General features: G+C 42.2%; 1 protein-coding gene across 6 annotated transcripts in view; it reads right to left on the reverse strand.

Annotated features, from left to right (window-relative positions):
* Window positions 1-15,291, reverse strand: part of LOC133548231 (A-kinase anchor protein 13) — a 411,300-nt gene that overhangs the window by 122,749 nt on the left and 273,260 nt on the right. For all 6 annotated transcript variants that reach the window (XM_061893549.1, XM_061893546.1, XM_061893547.1 and 3 more), the window contains one exon: window positions 3,870-4,240. In XM_061893549.1, coding sequence (XP_061749533.1) covers window positions 3,870-4,240 — 371 coding nt within the window. The remainder of the gene's footprint in view (window positions 1-3,869; window positions 4,241-15,291) is intronic.

Raw genomic sequence — 15,291 nt, forward strand, 5'->3', positions numbered from 1 at the left:
CTCCAGTGGATCTCTATTAGAGACCAGCTGAAAAGTGGTTCTGCTTGAGAAAAGGCAGCTTGTGGTTCTTCCCATGATGTGCGTGATACTTCTTTGCTTTTAGTCATCAGTACAGCTATTGTTCAACAACAAAAAGCAAGCATTGTTTGCCATGTAGGTCATTTTTTTTCTCTCCCCCCACCCCCCTACCCCCCCCCCCCCCGACCTTCGCAATTACTTTCGAGGCTTTTGTATGCGCTCCAGTAGACGCGGGCTTATGAATGATTCAACTCTGTCACGACTGCTGCATAAAGACAACAAATATAAAGCCCGGGCAGTCGAGGCTGATTCCATTACTGCCGTCGCAGCGGCGATGGCGCGCATGTCAAAGCGGTACGCGCTCCCCGAGAGCGGGGGCGGGGTGTTGATACGTGCGTCGGGAGTTCAGCTGCCTGGTTCCGTGTCTGAATGCCGATTCCCGCGCCCCCCGACCGGCGTCAGACAAATGGCGACACAGCTGTTGACGCGGCGGCGGGAGAGCGTCATCAAGCTGTAATGACGCCGACTGTAACGAGCAGCTGATGTATTGACGACATTACGGCTGCATCTCATCTGTATCGGCCTGCTGGGGAGCTGCTAGCCACACTGCTACATGTTGCACTGGCACTGCAAAGACTCAGGTTAAATATCTCAAATAAGGGCGATATTTGCTTATATTATGTCTAATAAGATCATTCTTCTCACTAATCGGACTTTCAGGTACGACTTTACAATCTCACTAAAACACTATTAAAACAATAAGCAGATAAGGGATTCTAGAATTATCCTAGTAAATGTGTCTAATTACATCTGAAATGCTCACACTGCCGCCGCCCGGAGCAGTCGCTTTTTTATTTTTTACTTTATTATTTTTAATTTTTTCCAGTCCTTCACTCTTAATTTCCATCCATCCATCCATCTATCCATCTTCTTCCGCTTATCCGAGGTCGGGTCGCGGGGGCAGCAGCCTAAGCAGGGAAGCCCAGACTTCCCTCTCCCCAGCCACTTCGTCTAGCTCTTCCCGGGGGATCCCGAGGCGTTCCCAGGCCAGCCGGGAGACATAGTCTTCCCAACGTGTCCTGGGTCTTCTCCGTGGCCTCCTACCGGTTGGACGTGCCCTAAACACCTCCCTAGGGAGGCGTTCGGGTGGCATCCTGACCAGATGCCCGAACCACCTCATCTGGCTCCTCTCCATGTGGAGGAGCAGCGGCTTTACTTTGAGTTCCTCCCGGATGACAGAGCTTCTCACCCTATCTCTAAGGGAGAGACCTAAACTCATTTTGGCCGCTTGTACCCGTGATCTTATCCTTTCGGTCATGACCCAAAGCTCATGACCATAGGTGAGGATGGGAACGTAGATCGACCGGCAAATTGAGAGCTTTGCCTTCCGGCTCAGCTCCTTCTTCACCACAACGGATCGGTACAACGTCCACATTACTGAAGACGCCGCACCGATCCGCCTGTCGATCTCACCATCCACTCTTCCCTCACTCGTGAACAAGACTCCTAGGTACTTGAACTCCTCCACTCGGGGCAGAGTCTCCTCCCCTTTTCCGGGCGAGAACCATGGACTCGGACTTGGAGGTGCTGATTCTCATTCCGGTCGCTTCACACTCGGCTGCGAACCGATCCAGTGAAAGCTGAAGATCCCGGCCGGATGCCAACAGGACTACATCGTCTGCAAAAAGCAGAGACTTAATCCCGCGGCCACCAAACCGGAACCCCTCTTAATTTCCTCATCCACAAATCTTTCATCCTCGCTCACATTAATGGGTGAATTGTCGCTTTCTCGGTCCGAATTGCTCTTGCTGCTGGTGGCTCACATTATAAAGGATGTGAGGAGCTCCACAACCCGTGACGTCACGCGCACATCGTCTGCTACTTCCGGTACAGGCAAGGCTTTTTTATTAGTGACCAAAAGTTGCAAACTTTATCGTGGATGTTCTCTACTAAATCCTTTCAGCAAAATATGGCAATATCGCGAAATGATCAAGTATGACACATAGAATGGACCTGCTATTGTCCAGTTATTTGATGTCGAACCCCAGGATGCAGAGAAGGAGGCAGGCATTGAATGGGAAAACATGGTTTTAATTTAAAATACTAGAACTAGTGACGTGAAGTGAATTATATTTATATAGCGATTTTCTCAAGTGACTCAAAGCGCTTTACATAGTGAAACCCAATATCTAAGTTACATTTAAACCAGTGTGGGTGGCACTGGGAGCAGGTGGGTAAAGTGTCTTGCCCAAGGACACAACGGCAGTGACCAGGATGGCACAAGCGGGAATCGAACCTGCAACCCTCAAGTTGCTGGCACAGCCGCTCTACCAACCGAGCTATGCCGCCCCAACTAGAACAAACAAAGGGTCCAAACAAAAAGCGCGCACATGGGGGGAATAACAAACTAAGGGAGCTAGCACTGGGAGCTGAGAAAACAAAAAGGAACTTTAGCGTGGAAGCTAGTGGATAGCAAACAGAAAAACTGGAAATAACTAATGCTAACAGAAACAGGACAGACCAGGTACTACGGACAGGAAATACTAAACACAGAGGAAAAAACTAAAACAGATAAACTGTCAGGGGAACGCCTGACAGCTATCCCCGTTTAAATAAGAACATCTCGGTTTAGCTCGGTTGGTAGAGCGGCCGTAGCTAATATGATAACATGTTTACAGGGTATCTGTGTTAGTATTATTAACTTACAATATCATTACTTTTTGTATTGTTTCAGTAACAATAGCATTATGTTTGTATTGTTTCATTTTAGCTAGCATTGTTAGCATTAGCTAATATGCTAACATGTTTACAGGGTGCCTGTGTGAGTATTATTAACTTACAATAGCATTATTGTTGTAATGTTTCAGTTTAGCTAGTGTCGTTAGCAGTAGCTAATATGATAACATGTTTACAGGGTGCCTGTGTGAGTATTATTAACTTACACTAGCATTCTTTTTGTATTGTTTCTGTTTAGCTAGCGTCATTAGCATTAGCTAATATGCCAACATTTTTACAGGGTGTCTGTGTGAGTATTATGAACTTACAATGACATTATTTTTGTATTGTTTTCAGAAACAGGACAGACCAGGACAAAATGTAGCACGACAGGTGGTAGCTGTAACAAAACGACACGACAGGTAGCACGACAAGAGTGACATGTGGCAACGACAAAACAATACAATAATCCAGCAACTGACACAACACAGAGTAGGTACAAATAGGAGCGGGCTGATTGGCAACAGGTGTGGCCGGGTGCCAATCACTCGGGGAACAAGACAGGAAGCTGACAAAATAAGAGCACTAGACAGGAACTAAGGACAGGAAATACTAAACACAGAGGAAAAACTAAAATAGACAAACTGTCAGGGGAACGCCTGACAGCTATCCCCGTTTAAATAAGAACAGCTCGGTTGGTGGAGCGGCCGTGCCAGCAACTTGAGGGTTGCAGGTTCGATTCCCGCATCCGCCATCCTAGCCACTGCCGTTGTGTCCTTGGGCAAGACACTTTACCCACCTGCTCCCAGTGCCACCCACACTGGTTTGAATGTAAAAATTAGATATTGGGTATGTAAAGCGCTTTGAGTCACTAGAGAAAAAGCGCTATATAAATATAATTCACTTCACTTCATTTCAGTAGGACTTTAAAACAAGTAAAATAAATCTGCTTGGTGAGAAGAATGATCTTATTAGACCGAAAATAAGCCAATATCACTCTTATTTGAGATATTTCATCTTACTTAGAATTCAGTTTTTAAAATACGGTAACTGAAATCAAACCTGGCATGGAGCTACTTTTACAGGTTTTGCAAATGACTCTTTTCATTGAAGAAAATTCCAAATGGAGTCTTTACCTTCTCTGGTTCATGGCCCCGTGTCCTCCGTTGTTCTTCCCGGGTCCCCAACTGTGGCGGCGGAGAGGCGACAAGGAGCGCAGGCTGTTCCGGAAGAGGCAGGAGCGCCGCGGCACCTCCGTCACTCGGTCTTTGGCCTCCTCCTCGGCCTCCCTGCCCAGTGCTCCCGCGCTCCCGCCGCCGCCGCCGCCGTCCGTGGAGACGGAGGCCGCCCGCGACGTGACCACTTCCTCCGGGCTCCAGCTGCTGCCCAGACCCTGGCTGTCGTCGGGACTGGAGCTGGACGGACCCACGCTGGCCGTGTCGTCCGTGGAGGAGCAGGAGATGGAGACCTCGCTGGTGCTGTCGCCGCCCGTCACTGGCTCGTCATTCTGTCAAGACATTTGGATATTGTGAGGCTGGCTGAGACACAAAAAAAACATTGTGGTCAAAAGATAAGACCTTCTGGATCAAAGTCCTGTGGTCAGATGAAACAGAAATTAAACTGTTTGGCCACAATAGCCAGCAATATGTTTGGAGGAGAAAAGGCAAGGCCTTTAATCCCAGGAACACAATTCCTACTGTCAAGCATGGTGGTGGTAGTATTATGCTCTGGGTCTCTATTGCTGCCAATGGAACTGGTGCTTTAAAGGAGAACATTATCAGCAGACCTATGTAAGCGTCAATATATACCTTGATGGTGCAGAAAAAAGACCATTTATCTTTTTTAACCGATTTCCGAACTCTAAATGGGTGAATTTTGGCGAATTAAACGCCTTTCTGTTTATCGCTCTTGTGGCGATGACGTCAGAATGTGACGTCACCGAGGTAACACACCCGCCATTTTCATTTTCAACACATTACAAACACCGGGTCTCAGCTCTGTTATTTTCCGTTTTTTCGACTATTTTTTGGAACCTTGGAGACATCATGCCTGGTGGGTGTGTTGTCGGAGGGTGTAACAACACTAACAGGGAGGGATTCAAGTTGCACCACTGGCAAGAAATCCGCCGCCAGACCCCCATTGAATGTGCCGGAGTGTCTCCATATTTGACCGGCGATGCTAAGGCAGACATGGCACAGAGATGTATGGATAACCTGCAGATGCATTTGCAACGATAGTCAACGAAATCACAAAGGTGAGTTTTGTTCATGTTGACTGCCAGCTAATCGATGCTAACATGCTACGCTAATCGATGCTAACATGCTATTTACCGGCGGTGCTAAAGCAGACATGGCACAGAGATGTATGGATAACCTGCAGATGCATTTGCAACGATGGTCAACGAAATCACAAAGGTGAGTTTTGTTGATGTTGACTGTCAGCTAATCGATGCTAACATGCTACGCTAATCGATGCTAACATGCTATTTACCGGCGGTGCTAAAGCAGACATGGCACAGAGATGTATGGATAACCTGTAGATGCATTTGCAACGATAGTCAACGAAATCAAAAAGGTGAGTTTTGTTCATGTTGACTGCCAGCTAATCGATGCTAACATGCTACGCTAATCGATGCTAACATGCTATTTACTGGCGGTGCTAAAGCAGACATGGCACAGAGATGTATGGATAACCTGCAGATGCATTTGCAACGATAGTCAACGAAATCACAAAGGTGAGTTTTGTTGATGTTGACTGCTAGCTAATTGATGCTAACATGCTATTTACCGGCGATGCTAAGACAGACATGGCACAGAGATGTATGGATAACCTGCAGATGCATTTGCAACGATAGTCAACGAAATCACAAAGGTGAGTTTTGTTGATGTTGACTGCCAGCTAATCGATGCTAACATGCTACGCTAATCGATGCTAACATGCTATTTACTGGCGGTGCTAAAGCAGACATGGCACAGAGATGTATGGATAACCTGCAGATGCATTTGCAACAATAAAGTCAACGAAATCACAAAGGTGAGTTTTGTTGATGTTGACTGTCAGCTAATCGATGCTAACATGCTACGCTAATTGATGCTAACATGCTATTTACCGGCGGTGCTAAAGCAGACATGGCACAGAGATGTATGGATAACCTGCAGATGCATTTGCAACCATAGTCAACGAAATCACAAAGGTGAGTTTTGTTGATGTTGACTGCCAGCTAATCGATGCTAACATGCTACGCTAATCGATGCTAACATGCTATTTACCGGCGGTGCTTAAGCACACATGGCACAGAGATGTATGGATAACCTGCAGATGCATTTGCAACGATAGTCAACGAAATCACAAAGGTGAGTTTTGTTGATGTTGACTGCCAGCTAATCGATGCTAACATGCTATTTACCGGCGATGCTAAGACAGACATGGCACAGAGATGTATGGATAACCTGCAGATGCATTTGCAACGATAGTCAACGAAATCACAAAGGTGAGTTTTGTTCATGTTGACTGCCAGCTAATCGATGCTAACATGCTATTTACCGGCGATGCTAAGACAGACATGGCACAGAGATGTATGGATAACCTGTAGATGCATTTGCAACGATAGTCAACGAAATCACAAAGGTGAGTTTTGTTGATGTTGACTGCCAGCTAATCGATGCTAACATGCAACGCTAATCGATGCTAACATGCTATTTACCGGCGGTGCTAAAGCAGACATGGCACAGAGATGTATGGATAACCTGCAGATGCATTTGCAACGATAGTCCACGAAATCACAAAGGTGAGTTTTGTTGATGTTGACTGCCAGCTAATTGATGCTAACATGCTACGATAATCGATGCTAACATGCTATTTACCGGCGATGCTAAGACAGACATGGCACAGAGATGTATGGATAACCTGCAGATGCATTTGCAACGATAGTCAACGAAATCACAAAGGTGAGTTTTGTTGATGTTGACTGCCAGCTAATTGATGCTAACATGCTACGCTAATCGATGCTAACATGCTACGCTAATCGATGCTAACATGCTATTTACCGGCGATGCTAAGACAGACATGGCACAGAGATGTATGGATAACCTGCAGATGCATTTGCAACGATAGTCAACAAAATCACAAAGGTGAGTTTTGTTGATGTTGACTGCCAGCTAATTGATGCTAACATGCTACGCTAATCGATGCTAACATGCTATTTACCGGCGGTGCTAAAGCAGACATGGAACAGAGATGTATGGATAACCTGTAGATGCATTTGCAACTATATTACGTTTCCTTCCACCCACATTTAATGCGAAACAAACACTTACCAATCGACGGATTTAAGTTGCTCCAGTGTCAAAAGATGCGAAAGTCCTGATCGTTTGGTCCGCACATTTTACCGGCGATGCTAACGCAGCTATTCGGCCATGCTATGACTATGAATTCGCTCAATAGCTTCAGTTTCTTCTTCAATACTTTCATACTCCAACCATCTGTTTCAATACATGCGTAATCTGTTGAATCGCTTAAGTCGCTGAAATCCGAGTTTGAATCCGAGCTAATGTCGCTATATCTTGCTGTGGTATTCCCATTGTTTGTTTACATTGGCAGCACTGTGTGACGTCACAGGGACATGGCCAGTGTCTTCGCAGAGAGCCGAAAATAAGGCACTTCAAAGCTTTATTTAGGGATATTCCGAGACAGGTAAAATTTTGAAAAAAAAACTTCAAAAAATACAACAAGCCACTGGGAACTGATTTTTATTGTTTTTAACCCTTTTAAAATTGTGATAATGTTCCCCTTTAAACAGGACAATGAAAAAGGAGGATTACCTCCAAATTCTTCTGAACAAGCTAAAATCATCAACCCGGAGGTTGGGTCCTGGGTGCAGTTGGGTGTTTAAACAGGACAATGACCCCAAACACACGTCAAAAGTGGTAAAAGAATGGCTAAATCAGGCTAGAACTAAGGTGTTAAAATGGCCTTCCCAAAGTCCTGGCTTAAACGTGTGGACAATGCTGAAGAAACAAGTCCATGTCAGAAAACCGACACATTTAGCTGGACTGCACCAATTTTGTCGAGAGGAGTGGTCAACAATTCATCCACAAGCTTCTTATTAGTATTGTTTCAGTTTAGCTAGCGTCGTTAGCAGTGGCTAATATGCTAACATGTGTACAGGGTATCTATGTTAGTATTATTAACTTACAATAGCATTATTTTTGTATTGTTTCAGTGTAGCTAGCGTCGTTAGCATGATCTAATATGCCAACATGTTTACAGGGTTGTCTGTTTTAGTATTATTAACTTACAATAGCATTATTTTTGTATTGTTCCAATTTAGCTAGCGTCGTTAGCATTAGCTAATATGCCAGCATGTTTACAGGGTTTTGATTGATTGATCGGTTGAAACTTTTATTAGTAGATAACTAAAATGCAAACATGTTTACAGGGTGCCTGTGTGAATATTATTAACTTAGAATAGCATTATTTTTGTATTGTTTCAGTTTAGCTAGCGTCGTTAGCAGTAGCTAATATGATAACATGTTTACATGGTATCTATGTTAGTATTATTAACTTACAATAGGATTATTTTTGTATTGTTTCTGTTTAGCTAGTGTCGTTAGCATTATCTAATATGCCAACATGTTTAGAGGGTTGTCTGTTTCAGTATTATTAACTTACAATAGCATTATTTTTGTATTGTTTCAGTTTAGCTAGCGTCGTTGGCATTAGCTAATATGCCAGCATGTTTACAGGGTTTTGATTGATTGATTGGTTGAAACTTTTATTAGTAGATGATATGCAAACATGTTCACAGGTTACCTGTGTGAGTATTATTAACTTACAATAGCATTATTTTTGTTTGTTTCAGTTTAGCTAGCGTCGTTAGCAGTAGCTAATATGATAACTTGTTTACAGGGTATCTGTGTTAGTATTATTAACTTACAATAGCATTACTTTTTGTATTGTTTCAGTAACAATAGCGTTATTTTTGTATTGTTTCATTTTAGCTAGTGTTGTTAGCATTAGCTAATATGCTAACATGTTTACAGGGTGTCTGTGTGAGTATTATTAACTTACATTTGCGTTATTTTTGTATTATTTCAGTTTAGCTAGCGTCGTTAGCAGTAGCTAATATGATAACATGTTTACAGGGTATCTGTGTTAGTATTATTAACTTACAATAGCATTACTTTTTGTATTGTTTCAGTAACAATAGCATTGTTTTTGTATTGTTTCATTTTAGCTAGCGTTGTTAGCATTAGCTAATATGCTAACATGTTTACAGGGTACCTGTGTGAGTATTATTAACTTACAATAGCATTATTTTTGTATTGTTTCAGTTTAGCTACTGTTGTTAGCATTAGCTAATATGCCAACATGTTTACAGGGTGTCTGTGTTAGTATTATTAACTTCCAATAGCATTACTTTTTGTATTGTTTCAGTAACAATAGCATTATTTTTGTATTGTTTCAGTTTAGCTAGCATCGTTAGCATTAGCTAATATACCAACATTTGAACAGGGTGTCTGTGTGAGTATTATTAACTTACAATAGCATTACTTTTTGTATTGTTTCAGTAAAAACAACATTATTTTTGTATTGTTTCAGTTTAGCTGGCGTCGTTAGCATTAGCTAATATGCCAACATTTTAACAGGGTGTCTGTGTGAGTATTATTAACTTACACTAGCATTCTTTTTGTATTGTTTCTGTTTAGCTAGTGTCATTAGCGTTAGCTAATATGCCAACATTTTAACAGGGTGTCTGTGTGAGTATTATTAACTTACACTAGCATTCTTTTTGTATTGTTTCTGTTTAGCTAGCGTCATTAGCATTAGCTAATATGCCAACATTTTTACAGGGTGTCTGTGTGAGTATTATTAACTTACACTAGCATTCTTTTTGTATTGTTTCTGTTTAGCTAGCGTCATTAGCATTAGCTAATATGCCAACATTTTTACAGGGTGTCTGTGTGAGTATTATTAATTTACAATGACATTATTTTTGTATTGTTTTCAGTTTAGTAGCTCGCTTCCGCAGCTAGTGGGTCCATGACCATGACTTCTGTTTTGTTTGTTCTGCCGTTTTACTGCCGTTTTTTAGACACCGCTTGGAAACAATTGAGGTATGCAAATAAACATTTACAAAACCTGTGTAAATAACTCTATTTAAAACATGTACAACTGCGGTTTATAGTCCAATGCGCTTTATGTATGGCAACACGATATTTTTTTTCCAAAATATTGTAGATGCGGCTCTATAGTCCGGAAAATATAGTACATTTTAATAATAATAATAATAATAATAATAATAATAATAATAACAATAATAGATTTTATCTGTAAAAAACACTTTACATTGAGCAAACAACCTAAAAGTGCTACAGTGTATTGAAAAAAAAAGATAATAAAAATTTAAAAAAATTAATAAAAATAAAAACTAGAACTAGCACGCATACAGTATTTCCTTGAATTGCCGCCGGGCATATAGTATGCGCCTGCCTTGAATTACTGCCGGGTCAAACTCGCTTCGCAAAATAATTAGCACATGCTTAGTATTACCGCCTGGTCAAACGCATAAAGGGAAGAAGATTAAGAGCTACTCAGTAGGATTTAAGGTCCAAGCTTACACCACACTCACATTTTTACTGCATACCTTTGGTAAGTGCCAGAGTGAGAAGAGGTTTTAAAATAATTAGTGCATGCTTAGTATTACCGCCTGGTCAAACGCATAAAGGGAAGAAGATTAAGAGCTACTTAGTAGGATTTAAAGTCCAAGCTTACATCACACTCAAATTTTTACTGCATTCCTTTGGTAAGTGCCAGAGTGAGAAGAGGTTTTAAAATAATTAGCGCATGCTTAATATTACCGCCCGGTCAAACGCATAAAGGGAAGAAGATTAAGAGCTACTCAGTAGGATTTAAAGTCCAAGCTTACATCACACTCAAATGTTTACTGCATGCCTTTGGTAAGTGCCGGAGTGAGAAGAGGTTTTAAAATAATTAGCACATGCTTAGTATTACCGCCTGGTCAAACGCATAAAGGGAAGAAGATTAAGAGCTATTCAGTAGGATTTGAGGTCCAAGCTTACATCACACTCAAATTTTTACTGCATTCCTTTGGTAAGTGCCGGAGTGAGAAGAGGTTTTAAAATAATTAGCACATGCTTAGTATTACCGCCTGGTCAAACGCATAAAGGGAAGAAGATTAAGAGCTACTCAGTAGGATTTAAGGTCCAAGCTTACATCACACTCAAATTTTTACTGCATGCCTTTGGTAAGTGCCGGAGTGAGAAGAGGTTTTAAAATAATTAGCGCATGCTTACTTTTACCGCATGCCTTTGGTAAGCGCAGGAGTTAGAAGAGGTTTTAAATCAATTAGCGCCCCGGCGGCAATTCAAGGAAAAAATTGCTTTTTTAGAAAGGAATATTTTTAAGCCTTTTTTTTTTTAAATATTATGAATTAATTTTGTTTAAAATTTCAATCCAAATAACGGTGATATTATTTTCCCCGTATGGTATCAACCAATCAACCAATCAACGTTTATTTATATAGCCCTAAATCACAAGTGTCTCAAAGGGCTGCACAAACCACAACGACAGAGCCCACATAAGGGCAAAGAAAAACTCACACCCAGTATGGAATGGTCAAGTTTCCGGAAAAGTTGTCACTTTTTTAAGGTTATTTGACCAACTAACTAAGAATGAGGACTACGTAACTTCCTGGAGGAGGTAATACAACTTTTAGAAAAGTGGGGAGGTCCTTCCCCGATATTTGGTGCGGTGGTAAGGTGGTGTCGGAAGCAGGCCCGTTAAGAGTTAAACCCGGAGGCGTGAGCTGGAACTGGCTTATTGTGTCGCCAGCTGGCCGGCATAGAGACGCTTCTGTTGGGAGAGCTGGCGCTCAGAAGGTGGGCTCCACGCCAGCCGGGTGCACTTCCTCTGGGAGGCCAGAGTGTGTAGTGGTGTGTGTGTGTTGTGGTGTGTGTGTGTGTGTGTCGGGGTTTGGGCCGGTCACATGACCCGGGGGCTCAGAGGAGGAATCAGCTGCCGTTAAAAGACTTAATGTCGTTATCTTCGCACACCACCGCTGCCGGGGAGGATCTGAAGACACGTGCCTGGGTCCAGCGTGTCACACCTTTGATGGCCACAACTCTTTTTGTTACCGCGGAAACGCGCCCTGTGAATTGTTAATGGGTCTCTGTGTATAAAGTCTGGAAGACAAGCTGGCATGTATTATTTACAAGATATGTGTCCATCCGCTAAATTCTATTTGAACACCTTCATGCAGTCCTGGTCAAAAGTTGACATACACTTGTAAATGGAAATGGAAATCATTTATTGTCAATTCTTAACATGCACAAGACCCATAAGAACTGAAAAGTACATTTTTGGCAAAATCCCACTAAGAGCAGATATACGTTACAGGGAGAGGAGACGGGACCGCCAACGGTCGGATTCGCCAATCTATTATGTTAGATCCACTATGGACTGGACTATCACTATTATGTTAGATCCACTATGGACTGGACTATCACTATTATGTTAGATCCACTATGGACTGGACTGAAACTATTATGTTAGATCCACTATGGACTGGACTGAAACTATTATGTTAGATCCACTATGGACTGGACTCTCACACTATTATGTTAGATCCACTATGGACTGGACTCTCACACTATAAAGTTAGATCCACTATGGATTGGACTCTCACACTATTATGTTACATCCACTATGGACTGGACTCTCACAAAATTATGTTAGATCCAATGTGGACTGGACTATCACTATGTTAGATCCACTATGGACTGGACTTTCACTATTATGTTAGATCCACTATGGATTGGACTCTCACACTATTATGTCAGATCCACTATGAACTGGACTCTCACTATTATGTTAGATCCACTATGGACTGGACTCTCACTATTATGTTAGATCCACTCTGGACTGGACTTTCACTATTATGTTAGATCCACTATGGACTGGACTCTCACTATTATGTTAGATCCACTATGGACTGGACTATCACTATGTTAGATCCACTATGGACTGGACTTTCACTATTATGTTAGATCCACTATGGACTGGACTCTCACTATTATGTTAGATCCACTATGGACTGGACTCTCACAATATTATGTTAGATCCACTATGGACTGGTCTCTCACTATTATGTTAGATCCACTATGGACTGGACTCTCACTATTATGTTAGATCCACTATGGACTGGACTATCACTATTATGTTGGATCCACTATGGACTGGACTATCACTATTATGTTAGATCCACTATGGACTGGACTCTCACAATATTATGTTAGATCCACTATGGACTGGTCTCTCACTATTATGTTAGATCCACTATGGACTGGACTCTCACTATTATGTAAGATCCACTATGGACTGGACTCTCACTATTATGTTGGATCCACTATGGACCGGACTATCACTATTATGTTGGATCCACTATGGACCGGACTATCACTATTATGTTGGATCCACTAAGAGCAGACACACATCACAGGGAGACAAGATGGGACCGCCAACGAATCAGCCATTTTTACGGCACTCCTTAAAAAAGGTGGTAAAAAAGTGATATTGGAAAAGGGGGGAAGAGTAAAAAAAATATCAGTCAAAGGCTGGACCCTCGGGAGGGGGTTCAGGCTGAGTCCAAGGGAAAAAACCTCATTTGCAATGCACACATTAACACGTTACATTTAATCACGACAACTCGGACAGAGGGGGGAGTTGGAGCCCTGGAAGGCCCTTAGGGAAAAAACAAGCGGTGGTGAAGGTGTGGAGTGGGGGATGTCTGTGCGTGTGTGTGCCCAATTGTCTTGGGTGTGATGGTGTAATGATTTTGTAGACTGAGACCGATCTGAAAAAGTTCGACTCCAGGTGTTGTTGAGAAGGAAGGGAGGTCAAAAGCGTCCAGCCTGGTCCTAGCGTCAAGGCCATTCGAAGGAGTCAAATCATAGATTAGGATGTTTGTTTTTCGCGAACCGACAAAACAATGGCTTGTCTGTTCTTAGTCTCAAATTCAATTCAATCTTCCTTTTCAGCAAACTTCTCCATGATATGATCCATCTTGAGATTTAGTTCAGAAATCGCCACAGTCTGTGGTCCCACAGCCCGGCCCAAACCTTCCATTGCAACGAACAGCCTTCGGGATCCTTGAGTGGCTGCCATCGTCTTACGGATTTGACGATACACCAAAGCAAAGTGTGAGTATTATTATGGGAAATTTTTATGGGCCTGCTATCTGTGCCCTGAACCTGTGGCCAGGTCAAAGGTTACTTCTCAGATAGGGACGGCGTGGCGTGGCGCAGTGGAAGAGTGGCCGTGCGCAACCCGAGGGGCCCTGGTTCAAATCCCACCTAGAACCAACCTCGTCACGTCCGTTGTGTCCTGAGCAAGACACTTCACCCTTGCTCCTGATGGGTGCTGGTTGGCGCCTTGCATGGCAGCTCCCTCCATCAGTGTGTGAATGTGTGTGTGAATGTGGAAGTAGTGTCAAAGCGCTTTGAGTACCTTGAAGGTAGAAAAGCGCTATACAAGTACAACCCATTTATCATTTATTTAATTATAGCAACAAGTATCCAAATCCATGATTTTTAGATTTAAACATATGACATTATTAAAAATAAAAAAATAATAAAAAAAGCTAGCATAAAACATTAGCCTGCTAATTTAGCATGATGACATAGGACAAGTTAGCGTACTTCTAAGATGGCGACAAGTATCGAAATCCAGGATTTTTAGGTTTACACATAGAACATCAGTAAAAACATCTGCATACATTTTTTGCCTGCTAACGTTAGCATGAGGACAAAGGACAAGTTAGCGTACTTCTAAGGTGGCAACAATTATCGAAATCCATGATTTTTAGGTTTAAACATACATTAGCTAAAATGCTAGTACAGAACATTAGCAAGCTAATATAAGAGACTTTAGCCCTGCGATGAGGTGGTGACTTGTCCAGGGTGTACACTGCCTTCCGGCCGATTGTAGCTGAGATAGGCGCCAGCGACCCCAAAAAGGGAATAAGCGGTAGGAAATGGATGGATGGAAACTGCTGTTCTGAATGTGTTGTGGTTTGTGCAGCCCTTTGAGACACTAGAGATTTAGGGCTATATAAATGATCATTGATTGATCGATTGATGTCACAATTATAGAGGTACAAACTAAAGCGTGGAAACTTAAAACCTGCCGTTCTGTGTCTTCCTATTCAAACACTTCGTTATTTGGCACCATTACTCCCCAATATTTGGCACCATTACTCCCCAATATTTGGCACCATTACTCCCCAATAATGTCTTTGTGCAAGTTTTAGGAATAGACGGTAGTGTCTTGTGTTCGGATAATCAACTTTTGTCTTGAAAATAATTTTTTTGTCTTAAAAATCAACTTTTACCGTCTTGAAGATGCCTCGTTGTCGTCCTTTTTCCATAATAATAACATTAATTATAATAATAGATAGATAAAACTCTTTTCTATACACCCAAAACGATTTGGAATATCAGAGCAAAACCGGTGAACTAAGTGTTCTACCAATGGGTTCGA

This window comes from Nerophis ophidion, linkage group LG02 (genome assembly GCF_033978795.1).
Source record: "Nerophis ophidion isolate RoL-2023_Sa linkage group LG02, RoL_Noph_v1.0, whole genome shotgun sequence".
Classification (NCBI taxonomy): Eukaryota; Metazoa; Chordata; class Actinopteri; order Syngnathiformes; family Syngnathidae; genus Nerophis; species Nerophis ophidion.